Raw genomic sequence first — 13,891 nt, 5'->3', positions numbered from 1 at the left:
TCAGTCTTTAAAATAATGTCCTAGATCCTTAGCAATTCTACTAGATTAATATGAATAAGTTGAACTTTTGCAACATATGAGTAATATGAAAACTTGAAAGACCGAGATAATTTCAAAAAAAGTTTAATATTCATCATGAGATACTATAAAAGTTTACTAAGGTTTTAGCTTTCAGAGATTATGACAGAAAGCCATACTCTTCCTATTACAATTCCCATAAATTCAAGGAACTGAAAAATTTTCATGCTTGAATAAGTGCTACCTGAAATAGGCCCAAGACACCCTACTGTCCATTGATATGAAATACAAGTGGGAGATGATATGAGGCATACAATCAATAGAAAAGCCTACTTCTATTGTAAAACATTTTTCGTACATAGATTTCACTGGTTATGGTTAATACATAAATAATTCTGGAGACCCAAACAGGAAAATATAGCCACTTTCCCCAACAAATTCTGATTTTTCTACAGAGATTTTCCAATAAGGATAATAAATAAGTAATTCTGACAAAAGAACATTGCTCTGAAGATTACAGTTTTATTTTCTACTGTGAAGACCTTTGCCATCTCTGGGAGATTCAGAGACTCATTTATAGCATTTCAATTTCCAGGTACTTAAAAAGCAAATTTTAAATAATTGGGATTTGCTTATAACGGAATGAGCAGATTAAGTTGAGCAGAGCATTGCTGTCATATGTTCACACAAGTTAGGGTCTTATGTGTTTGCAACTTCTGTTTTTACTCTTGTATCAAGTATTGTATTCCTATTGGGAAGAACCATCCACTTTTACAAACAAACAAACAAAAATTTTTAAAACCACAAGCTGATTGCCTTCAACTTTAATGTGAATTTTACAGAAGGACTTGTATCTTGAAATTTAGTCATTTAAAATTCCAAGATATAAAATTTATCTGCAATGTCTCAAAAGAAGAGCCTAAATTCTGAGGGAGCAAGAATGGTGAGGGGGTGGGGAGAAGAATGAGATCCTGATTAGACTAAAATCTCTTTCTGGTTAATGATCGACCCAAATTTTTTGGCACCATTGGCACTATCTTCTCTTTCCAAAATTGACTTCTAAAAGGAAAAAGGGAAAGGCCTAGAAGTGCTTATTGGGTATGGACTGCAATAAGCCAGTTCTAGAATCAACCTCCTAGCGTTAGTGCGGTTCATCACACCACGGATGGAACCCAATCAATGGCACCTTCAGAAATGAATGGTGCCTCATATTGATAATCTACCATAGTCAGCCAAGGAGAAAACATAAACAGATTAACACTATGGATGTTTCCCAAAACCCAAGAAGCTGGCCTGTGTTCAGCATGACCCAGTAGATGGTACCTTTCTGGCATTTTCACCTAATTCTACGTCAGTTTGTGGTATGGAATCAAACTACATCACATTGCTGAGAACTCTCCATGGGAAATAAAGCCATATGGAATATCTGACTACTTTACAATACGCCTGGCATTACAGGGCTGGAGCTCTACGCATTTGTAGAAGAGCACTTCAGGGTGGATCTCATAGGCCAACCTGGGAAAAGGAAAAAATAAGTAGGAGAACAGTCATGAAACTCACCTCCCTGCCTCAAAAGTGAACCAAGCAGCATCTCGCCCGTACCGCCGCAGGGCACTTAGCGGCCAAGAGATGAGTTTGACTCTGGGATTCTGGACGTCCCAAAGACAGATGTGCTCATATGTAATCTGCAAGGCACATTCGCCATGTACATCTAAGTTAGGGGATGGCATCAAATACACATTGAATCTCTCTGGGAGAAAAACAAAAGGTTAGTCTAAAATCCCGGGAATGAAACATCAAAGACAACGTAGGAACAAAGAGGCATTTCAAAATAATGCTAGCTCACATTCTAGGTGCAGGTTGAATATTCAGGAAGATAAACCTTTCTCATGAATTCACAGCGCCAGAAAATGATTTTTTTAAATTAAGACCGTATTAAATAACATGATAATGACACAGTCTGGCGGTCAACATACACTGAACACTATTTGCATGAGCAAAGACCATGTTTAGAATTTTTTAATTTGCATAATAAAAAAACGTGTATGCCAGTAGGAGACGAGAGCAATGGAACCATTAAAAACGTTTTTTTTTCCTGCCAAGTACACATTAATTCCACCCACACTTTGGTGTTCACAAAAGATGCAGGTGCAAATAACTGTCGCATGATTTAATGATATTAAAGTTACACTGGTCAACATATAATTTGCATAACCAAATGAGTAAAACTATATCCCAAATCATTTAAATAAAACTCCATGCTAATACCGTGCACTTAACTGACCCAGCAGTCTGTGAAAAATCCAATAGATATATTTGAACTCGTTTTAGCAAGAACTCTACAAATTTCCATTTGCTTGTTTGGATGACTGTTAAAATTTAACCAAGATGACTCTACATAAACGACTTGGTTTACGACTGCAACCACATTTTCATCCCCACAGATTCAGTCATGGCATTTCTGTTCTACTTCTATAAAATTCATTAATTTAGGACGTTACAGAGTCAAAAATCTTTGAGTGAAATATGAACACAAATATTACTGGAGTGAACATTTTCACCCATCCATCATTAAGGCAGATTGCCTAAATCTGACAAGATAGTGCGGCACTAATCATTATCAGTGGTATTTTAAATTAATCATTTTATAATAAGGAAGTCACTAGAATTCTTATAGATTTTAGTTGAGTTTAGTAAATAGGAGTGTCATGACTGCTTTCATGGGTCTATTTTTCAAATTTTCTGTTATTTCCAACTCCCAATCACCAATTATTTGCTGCTTTCTAGCAACTATTATTTTAAAAGTATATTCTAATGGAGTAAAATGTCTCCCTGGGGAGTTCTGCAGCAAGTCAGAAAGAGTTCATCCTTAAGTAAAAAAGTAAGAGAGACCATTACCAATTTGTTCACTTGAAGTTCTATAACTTTACTTCACTTGAGCATAACAGCAAGTGTAAGAGTGACTGCTTTAGTTATAATTACTTGAAGTCATGCAAATTAATATCATAAAGTGCCTTCAAAGAGGTAGCTGAGTTTTGTAGTAATCCCTAGTAGTTATGTACCAGGGGTATTCTTATTCCTATTTGACAGAAGAGGAAACTGAGGCCTGGTTGTGGTATAATAAAGGCAATTCCTAGGCACAGCCCATCCTTGGACTCTGTAGCGTTATCAGGATAGAGCTTCACAAATATAAATTTGTGAAAAAAAAGTGCTGAGCGGAGCACTCTAGATTAAAAAAAGAAATCAAATCCTGTCCTATCTTCCTCTTTAGGTCTGGCTTCACATGCAAATATCTGTGAGGCATCCGCTCAGGTCCATACAGGTGCATCCTCAGGCTACAACAGAACAGGATTCTGGGATCCAATCTGCCCTGTCACAAGGCTCGGTCACCTGGAATTAAGAAATCATTCCTCACCTCCAGGCTCATACTGTAAACCAACAGTGAGTTTTGCTGAAATGATCATGGGTATTCTGGTCATTATTACCTCAAATGATTTATTCCCAGGTTGAGTGTTGAGCTCAAGGAGTTGGCTCAAGTGTTTTAGTGGGGAAAAAAAAAAAAAAATCACAGAATTAGGAGGGTTTAAAGATGATGAAACATTCGTGATGTCCGGATTCTATTAAAAATGTTGGAAAACTTTCAATGAAATACTTTCAGTGAAAAATGCAAGACCAAAAAGAACAAAACAAAACACTATGCCTTAAAATCAGCATATTATGAATACAGGCTCAGGAGTGTGGTCTTGTATCAAACACCAGCTGTTGGAGTTGGAACAAAAGCTTCAGTTTCCTCATCTGTAAAACAGGGGGACGGAACAGTGCCCCCGTCACGGAGCTGCTGGGAAAATTAAATGACCTAATGCATCTGCCACAGAAACTGGTGCATAGCAGGTCCCCCCCGCCCTGATTTCTAGCTGATGTTATTAATGCAGATACATTCATATTTATGCATCGAAAACATATTAGGAAAAGAAATACACTGAAATATGAACACAGGATTTAGGTGCAATAAAAGGTTCTTTTTCCTTCTTTCTGTATACTTTTCTTATAACTTCAAAAATCTGATATAACGAAGATGTCTTACGGTGTACTGGATGGGGATAAAAACAATGTCAAATAGAGCGAAGGAGAGAATTTTCTTTACATACCACTCTGTTCTCTCTCAACCCCAGTAGCCAGTAAGTCAGGCTCTCCGAGGCTGATGTCATTGATCCGTGCGCCCACACACTCCATCTGGAGCAGTTTGCACCATTCATCGGCCTCCAGATCTGTGGGAATGTCCAGAAACATCACCATGCATGCCCAGCACCCACTTAAAAGCTACAGGCAAAAGCCCTCCCCGCCTCGGACGAACCTGATTCACAAGCAAAGGTCTTGGAGGTGTCGTCATTGAAATAGATTCCTATGGCATGCTTCTTGGTGCTCTTTGGCAACCGGGCTACGTTCTTCACATTGTTGAGCTCTGTCACCTGAAAAACGGACAACTGCAAGTCTGATCACACTCCCTGTGTGAACGTGCCCGGTCCACACCACCACACTCGGGAGAGGCACGTTCAGTGGAAGGCACGCCACAGATGAACACCCCTCGACAGAAAGGTGCGTTTTGGAAAGTTGCGGACTATTTCGGTGTGTTATCCTCAATATGCAGCAAGAAAAATTAACGAATGACCTTCCTTTTTCAATTTCCTGAATATTAAGTGGCACGGACTCAAAACTTCACAGAGGGAGAATTATCTCCCCAAAGAGTCTACCTAATCAACAGTTCTCAGGTCTGTATCCCATCACTGGGAAGGCCTTTCCAATACTCCAACCCCTCGAGGTACTTCCCCTGAAGGCAACTTACACGTACTGACCGCAAGGGAGGGAGGGAGTGGTGACCCAATTCATAACTCAGTCACCTCACTCTTTGATAATCAGAAATGGAGTGTCAGAAGTCCCCCAAATGCCCCTCTACTCGGGCTTCAAGTCATATATTCCAAGACAGACAGTGGTTTTGTACCACACTTCCCTACTCTCTCTGACTTACTCCTAGCTTCTCAATGCATATAGGGCCTCTGTTTCGATTCTTCGTGGTATCACCTTTTTCCTATCAGTAGAGAAGGTTTTTCTCCATCAGACATTCTCTCTTTCCTTCTTCTCTCCCACAGTCTTGGTCCCTTTTATAAACTTTCATAAAATTAACACTTATAAACCACTACCCTCTCCCTCCCCTCCCCCGCACTAAGGGTATTGGCTTATTGTGTTTCCAAAATGGCTGCCTCTCCTCCAGTTCCATCCAGAAGATCTGCTGCATTGGGGCGGTGATGACTGGCTCCTGCAGGAGAGAAGGCTTAGGTGGCTTCAGGGTCTTTACAAGATAAATAACTCTTTCGGACAAGTCTAACTTCCCCTTAGGATATCTCTTTTGTGTTATCTAAAAGAATGTATCTCCCATCAATCTCTGCCTAGATAACCATCTCTTATCTATTATTCTAAATTCAAGGAGTGCCTAGCTCAAGAAGTAGGGGAGGTAAAAAGTCAATATCCTCCACACATAAAGTAACCTGATTATTTCATTCCCCTACTTCTTAACCTCCATTGGCTCTCTTTATAGTATAAATGCAAATTTCTTAGCATAAAATATCATCATAGTTGCTATAGACCCAATATCTGTGGCCTCCCAAATGTATATGTTGAAATCCTACCCCTCAAGGTGATGGTATTAAGAAGTAGGGCCTTTGGAGGCTGATAGGTCTTGAGGGTGGAGCCCTACTGAACAGGATTAGTGCCCTCATAAAAGAGACCCCAGAGAGCCCCCTCATCCGTTTCACCACGTAAGGACACAGAAAGAAGATGCCTTCTATGAACCAGATAGCACGTTCTCACCAGCCCCCGAATCTGCCAGTGCCTTGACCTTGGACTTCCCAGACTCCAGAATTGTGAGAATTAAATTTCTGTGGTTTATAAGCTACCAGTCTATGGTATTCTTTTTTCATGGCAGCCCATATGCACTAACACATCAGTGTTCCCTCAAAGCCGGCCAAAGTACTCTCTACCTTAGCAGGTAGTTTCAGTAACTCAACATTACCAACTTTATTCTCCAGCTACTCCACATCCCTCGGAGTCTACCAGATGCATCTGTTTACTTTTTGTTTTAAATTTTTTTTAACTTTATATTTATTTTGAGAGAGAGACAGAGGCAGAGAGGGGCAGAGAGAGAGGGAGAGAGAATCCAAGCAGGCTCCACACTGTCAGCACAGAGCCTGGTGCAGGGCTCAAGCTCACGAACTGTGACAGCATGACCCGAGTTGAAATCAAGAGTCGGCCTCTTAACTGACTGAGCCATCCAGGCCCCCTGTTTATTTTTTGTTTGTGTATTTTTGTGCCAGTGCCCCAGTACAAACACTATCGTCTTGCCACACCTACTTATTGGTCTCTCCACGTCCATGGTAACCCCATTTATTCACTGTTAACACAGCATCCAAATTATTTTTTCCTTTTTTTTTTTTTTTTAATTTTTTTTTTCAACGTTTTTATTTATTTTTGGGACAGAGAGAGACAGAGCGTGAACGGGGGAGGGGCAGAGAGAGAGGGAGACACAGAATCGGAAACAGGCTCCAGGCTCCGAGCCATCCACCCAGAGCCTGACGCGGGGCTCGAACTCACGGACCGCGAGATCGTGACCTGGCTGAAGTCGGACGCTTAACCGACTGCGCCACCCAGGCGCCCCCCCAAATTATCTTTTCAAACACAAGCCTGATTCCAGCATTTTCGTGCATAAAACAGAACACTTCAGTGACTTCCCACTGCACTTGGGACAAGCAGCCAAGTCCTTGGAGTGACCCTCAAGCCCCTCTGTGGTCTTCCCTGGAGCTGTCTGACCAGCCTCCTCTCTGATACCTTCCCCTTAAGTCCCAGCCATACTGGCTTTTAGTTCAGGCTCCAGAAAGCACCATGATTCTCCTGGCACAGAGCCTTCCCCACTCTCTCCTTACTTCACTTGAACCCACCTTATGGGTCTTAGTTTAAATCTTGGTCACCTGCAGGGCCCTACTGGACGCCCCTTATCCCTCATCTAATCAGAGCCTCCAGGGTCTATCATTCAATGACATCTTTACCCTCGGAGACCTTTTATGGCCATATGGGCTGTGGTTTGGCACCCATCTTGCCTCTAGGGTGAAAGTTTTTCGCTCACCACTGTGTCCCCCGAACCTAATACAGAGTCTATCACCATCCTCAATGAATGTATACTCAATACATATCCATATACTCAATGAATATGTGTGGATTTGATGAACAAAACACCAAACACACCTGCAGATTTGCTTGCATGGTGCGTCTCCAAGGTGAATGCCTCTTTCTCCAGGGAAATTTCACTTTTCCTGAAAGGCCCACTTCCTCTTGGAAACTTGCCCTGACTTCAGGGTGAGTTAATGGTCGCCTTCTCTCTGTTCCCGTGTGTGCTGCATGAAGCTTCCTTCTATTACCTGTTGTTGTAATTAATCCATCTATCTCTCCAGCACCCAGCTAGACGTGAGTCACCTATCAATGACTTATTGACAGAATGAATCGATGACAAACAATCATCTGAGAGTCAACATTTATTGAGTCTGCACCACATGCCACACACTGGGCTTACACTATCCTCACATAATATGTTTCATTTCATCTTCATGAACACCCGAGGACATAGATATTATTATCAGTATTTTCCAGCCGAAGAAGCTGTGGATTAGAAAGGTCAAAGTCATGTGCTCAAGTTCCCAGCTAAAACATGGCAGAACCACGTTTTAAATGGGGGCAAACTGACCCCAAAGCCTGTCTGTGCTCTTCACCCATCTGAAATACTAAGGACTAATTCTAAATACTTTCAGCACAGACAATCTTTAGCTCAGAAAGTCATCTCATATGTGAGGACTTCTTTCTTTTCACTGGTGTGTAAGGTGGGGAGGACAGGAGAGGGTGTAGGAGTAGGGCTTAGGTGCCCAGGCTTTATGATGACCCTCTACTGAAACATTATATAAGCCTAGTCCGCCCTAACCTGAGGCACAGCAATGACTTTGAAATATGTCATTTCATTACACATCCATTAAAGGTAAAGAGGAAGGAAAGTCACCTGAAAGAGTCAGGAAATGTAGGGAGAATTGCATGAGTCAGAACACAATTACCCATTTGGGAAATTGGTTTAAATAATAAGCAACCCAACACCTCCAGCTCGGGGGTGGTGACTGAGTGCTCACAGAGTAGGCAGGGTGATGTTTTTCATGTGTCAAAGGACTATCGGGTTCCAACGCAAAAGTCTCTGCCCCCAATTCAGAACCACCTCTCAATGAGCACATGCCTGCACACTTACCCACCCCCAGCACCCCCACATACACAGTTCTTTTGAAAGAATTGCAATCTACACAAATCCTTAACAGAGCCCTTCTCAAAATACATGCTACCATGAAAATCATGAGGACATTTGCAGATATATTTGTAAGTCACTTTAAAACTTGTATAAGACATATTTATTTCCACCATCACTCCATTTTGTAAATAAGAAAAATCAAAGCAGGATGTATTTTTTAATATTCCTTTTAAAAAGAAATAATTTGCCCCTAATGAATCTCTGGAAGTAAGCATAGATTTTGATAAGGTCTCAGGTTATTTTTTGATAGGAATGTTATCTTATTTTTTTAATATTTTATTTTTAAAATGTTCATTTATTTTTGAGAGAGAGAGAGAGAGGGAGAGAGAGAAAGTGAGCACATGAAGGGGAGGGGCAGAGAGAGTGGGAGGGAGGCACAGAATCCAGAGTAGGCTCCAGGCTCTGAGCCGTCAGCACAGAGCATGATGCAGGACTTGAACTCACTAACTGTGAGATCATGACCTGAGATGAAGTCAGACGCTTAACCAACTGAACCACCCAGGTGCCCCGATATGAATACTGTTTTAAATAAGGGCTAATAAGTGTCACTCACCATCAAAAGTGAATGCACTGGGGCACCTCTGGGTGGCTCATGATCTCATGGCTCATGGGATAGAGTCCCACGAGGAGCTCTGCACTGACAGTGTGGAGCCTGCTTGGGATTCTCTCTCTCTCTCTCTCTCTCTCTCTCTCTCTCTCTCTCTCTTTCTCTGCTCCTCCCTGCTCATGCTCTCTCTCTTTCTAAATAAATAAATAAATAAATAAATAAATAAATAAATAAATAAAGTGACTGCATTGGATTCTCAATATGACCTCAAAGAGAATGAGCACTTAAGACCATGTGTGTGCAATACCTTCAGTCCACCTTTAGTCTGAATATCTTGTCTTCACCTTACGTCTCAGATCAATCAAAAGTTATTTCCTACCAAGTTCAAAACTTTTTAGGAAAACTCCCTCCTGAGCCTCTGTGGTCAGAGATTTTATTTTTCCTGCACTGTGCAAGAGAAAAGACACACCCTAAGGTCTACATGAATTACACCAGCTCTTTATACAGATTCACAAATAAAATGTAAAAACTTCTTCAAGGTGTAACAACATCAAGGAGGGAGCTACTGTAATACAATTATAGCAGAGCCGGCATTCCCTCGTCAAGAATCTTCCTTGAATCCATTCATTCATCAAAACTTTTAACGCACTGTTTGTTCATATTTAAAGGGAGAAAATAAAGAACCATTTTTCCAGGCAGGGATAAAGAAGGTGCTATGAGGACAAAGCTGTGAAAAAGGATCTAGTGTGGGCTCAGGAGAATTTTGCTCTTTTACCTAAGGGGGAAGGATGTCCTTTCAGAGAAGGGAGCAGTTGAGCAGAGGCTCCTAAGATGTGAAAAAGTGAATCCTATGAATCACTGGGCCCAGCCATTCAAGGCACAGGTAATGTTAAGTGCAAAGGCTCTGAGGCAGGAATTAACTTATTTGGCAAGGACTAAGTTTGCTTATAGGTTTTAACATTTGACCTCCTGCCCTTGATATCTGCACTCGAGAATGAGCCTTTTCAGCAGTCCCCCTCACAGCCCCCAGGCATCTCCCCACCCACTTTCCCCATAAGGCTGTGCTGCTCATGAAAACCAGTGGACCTAAGGAGATCAATATCTCCATGGTTTTGCATTTTCCCCCCTTTAATCTGGCCAAAATGTGCTTTCTGAGCACACTGAGCATCTTTATGACGGTTATTTCTAATTCTTTCTCAGGTAATTCATATACTTCGATTTCTTTAGGGTCAGTTTCTAAAGATTTAGTTACGTTGATCGAGCCATGTTTCCTGTTTCTTCATTGTCCCTTGTAAGCTTGTGCTGGGATCCACACATTTGAAAATACAGCCACCTCTCTCAGACTTTACGGACTGGTTTTGCACAGGGGAAGAACCAAACAGAAGTCTCGAGCCGAAGAAGACAATAATTGAGGTGAAAATTCAACTCGGAGTTCACAACAGATGTGATCAAGCTGAAGAAAGAAATCAAAACCTGAAGACAAGTCCTTTGAAATTATCCAGTCAGAGGAAAACAATGCATGAACAAGAGAATTGGGTGTTTGGGATCAGAACATTATCTCAGTACTCAGTTACCTGGAATTACTCCCTGCATATCTCACCAAAGCAAGGGCTTAATTGATTATTGGGATTTATAAATTACTTTGAGAGCCACACGCACTGTTAGAGTGTCACAAGCTAAATCCATATGGCACACTGTGCTTCAACTGAAGAACTACAATTTAAAATATAAAATGTTGGGGCGCCTGGGTGGCGCAGTCGGTTAAGCGTCCGACTTCAGCCAGGTCACGATCTCGCGGTCCGGGAGTTCGAGCCCCGCGTCGGGCTCTGGGCTGATGGCTCAGAGCCTGGAGCCTGTTTCCGATTCTGTGTCTCCCTCTCTCTCTGCCCCTCCCCCGTTCATGCTCTGTCTCTCTCTGTCCCAAAAATAAATAAACGTTGAAAAAAAATTTTTTTTTAAAAATAAATAAAATAAAATATAAAATGTTTAAACACTGTATTTGAAACACAAATGGTTCTATTAAGTCTATACATAGACACATAAATCTATGTATAGATTTAATAAAACTACAGTCAGTTTTATATACTATGTATACAGTAGTTGGTTCCCACTTCCATAAAAGATAATGTTTATACATGCATGCTTGCACACATATATATTCTTATATGTATATGTAGCGAGAAGGATTAAGGGTCTGGGTAGGCTCATATTGCTTATCTTTTTGTATTATTGCTTTCCTTTTTTACTGTATGACATAATCTTACATGTGGAAAACCTTAAAGATCTCTCTCTTGCACATATAGGCACGTGTGCACACACACATGCACACACACACACACACCTGTTAGAATAAACGAATTCAGTAAAGTTGCAGGATAGAAAATAAACACACAAAAATCAATTGTGTTTCTAGGTACTGACAGTGAACAATCCTATCTATCTATCTATCTATCTATCTATCTATCTATCTATCTATTTATTTATTTTTTAACGTTTATTTATTTTTGAGACAGAGAGAGACAGAGCATGAATGGGGGGAGGCTCAGAGAGAGAGGGAGACACAGAATCTGAAACAGGCTCCAGGTTCTGAGCTGTCAGCACAGAGCCCGACGTGGGGTTCAAACTCACGGGCCACGAGATCATGACCTGAGCTGAAGTCGGCCGCTTAACCGACTGAGCCACCCAGGTGCCCCTGAACAATCCTATTTAAAACAACATTAAAAAGAATAAAATACTGGGGCACCTGGGTGGCTCAGTCGGTTGAGCGTCCAACTTTGGCTCAGGTCATGATCTCACGGTCTGTGAGTTCGAGCCCCACGTCAGGCTCTGGCCTGACAGCTCAGAGCCTGGAGCCCGCTTCGGATTCTGTGTCTCCCTCTGTCTGCCCGTCTGCTGATTGCACTCTGTCCCTCGCATTGTCTCAAAAATAAACAAACATTAAAAAAAATTATAAAAAGAATAAAATACTTAGGACTAAATTTAACCAAGGAAGAAAAAGATTTATGCACTGAAAACTACAAAACACTGCTGAAAATAATTAAATAAGGTACAAATAAATGGGAAGACATCCCCGGCTCATGCATTGAAAGACTTAATATTGTTAAAATGTCCTACTTCAAGTTATCCACAGACTCAATGTAATCTGTTTCAAAACCCCACTGCACTATTTGCAAATACAAAAAGGCCACCCTAAAATTCATATGGAACCACAAAGCACCCTGAATATCAAATATCGAAAGTAGTCAAAATGATCTCGAGAAAGAATGAAACTGGAGGTTTCACACTCTCTGACTTCTAAACATATTACAAAGCAGCAGTAATCAAAACAGGATGGGACTGGCCTAAAGGCATACAGACCAATGGGATAAAATATAGAGCTCAGAAATAAACGGCTGCACAAATGCCCAGAATACACAATGGGTAAAAGAGAGTTTCTTCAACAAATTCAGTTAGGAAACTGGATATCCACATGCAAAACTATGCAGCCGGACCCTCATCTTACACAAAAATCAACTCAAAATTGATTAAAGACTTAAGTGTATGTCCTTAAGTCTAAGAAAACATGGCAGAAAAAAATTTCAAAACATTGTTTTTGGCAAACATTTATTGGATATGGCACCTAAAGCACAGGCAATAACACTGAAAAACAGACAAAAAACATCAAACAAACTCTGGCACAGCAAGGAAAACAACAGAGTGAAAAGGCAACCTAAAGAATGGGTGAAAATATCTACAAACCATATATCTGATAAGGGCTTAATCTCCAAAATCTGTTAAGGAACCCCTACAACTCAATAACTAAAAAGCAACCCAATTAAAAAACGAGCAAATGAGTTTCACAGACATTTTTCCGAAGACCTAGAAATTGCCAACGGGTGTATGGAAAATTGCTAAACATCACTAATCTTTAAGGAAATGCACATCAAAACCACAACGAGATATCACCTCTCACATGTTAGGATGTCCATTATTTAAAGAAACAAAGAAACAAGCAGAAGGGAAATTGGAAGCTTTATGAATTGTAGGTGGGGATGTAAGATGTCAATAGTAGGACCTTTGCAATGCTTGATTTGTCTCTAGAAATTGTATGTTTACTTTCAAAAGCCCTGGTTAGGGTCAGGCTTACTCTGATTTTGCACATCCTGGGGCTATTTCTTTCTGACGGAAATTATCACAGACTAATTAGAAATTCACAGAAGATAGTGGCTCCTCAAAAATTCTGCTGGTAAAAGATAACGAACACTAAATAGGAAGCTCTCTGATGCATAACGTACGCTTCTAAGCATGGAGGCTGGAAAAGATTAGGTAATGATAAGATTTGGCAAAATGATTCTGTCTCTAGGATTTGGAGGAATTTAAAATAAGACCAAAGGTAAATTCTGCCCCTCAGAGTTGTCTTCATTTTCTATCATTTATTTGTTCACCATCATCCATTCTCTCCCAGCCCTTCTGATTCTTTACCAGTGAGTTTGGTTGCGGCCGTGCAATTGGCTTCGGCCAACAGACTGTGACCTGATGTGCCACATCCAAGAAGATGCTTCAAAAGTGTGCATAATTAGGTCAGTTTTGTCCTCCTTGAGCTTCAAGCTTCCACTATGAGAATAATGTTCCCCACCTTTCTGGATCTCTGAGTAGAGCCAGATGGCTCTCAACTGAGTGAAATTAATCCAGCTGTGCTCCATACATCCACAGGCAACCCAGACCCCTCACGTAACAAAGGCAGGAGATAAATATATGTCTCCATAGAGTACTAAGATTTTGGAACCATTACCACAGCAGAAGTTGGTTAATACACCCTCTGTTTGATTTTCCTCTGGCCAAGAATTTTCAGACAGATTTTCTCTCAAATCTCGCTGTATAATAGTATTGTTTTTTGCACAAAGGAGACCAGATTTCCTAGTCAAATACATAATGATCGACTAGGACATCAGTTATCA

General features: G+C 40.8%; 1 protein-coding gene across 3 annotated transcripts in view; it reads right to left on the bottom strand.

Annotated features, from left to right (window-relative positions):
- Positions 1 to 13,891, bottom strand: part of DOK5 (docking protein 5) — a 154,682-nt gene that overhangs the window by 45,212 nt on the left and 95,579 nt on the right. For all 3 annotated transcript variants that reach the window (XM_086702530.1, XM_086702531.1, XM_086702532.1), the window contains 3 exons: positions 4,373 to 4,487; positions 4,167 to 4,286; positions 1,579 to 1,768 (listed from right to left, as the gene is read on the bottom strand). In XM_086702530.1, coding sequence (XP_086558656.1) covers positions 1,579 to 1,768; positions 4,167 to 4,286; positions 4,373 to 4,487 — 425 coding nt within the window. The remainder of the gene's footprint in view (positions 1 to 1,578; positions 1,769 to 4,166; positions 4,287 to 4,372; positions 4,488 to 13,891) is intronic.

The sequence above is a fragment of the Puma concolor genome, chromosome A3, assembly GCF_028749965.1.
Source record: "Puma concolor isolate L17-30 chromosome A3, mPumCon1.1.hap2, whole genome shotgun sequence".
NCBI classification, from domain to species: domain Eukaryota; kingdom Metazoa; phylum Chordata; class Mammalia; order Carnivora; family Felidae; genus Puma; species Puma concolor.
This window is presented reverse-complemented; position numbering and strand designations above follow the sequence as displayed.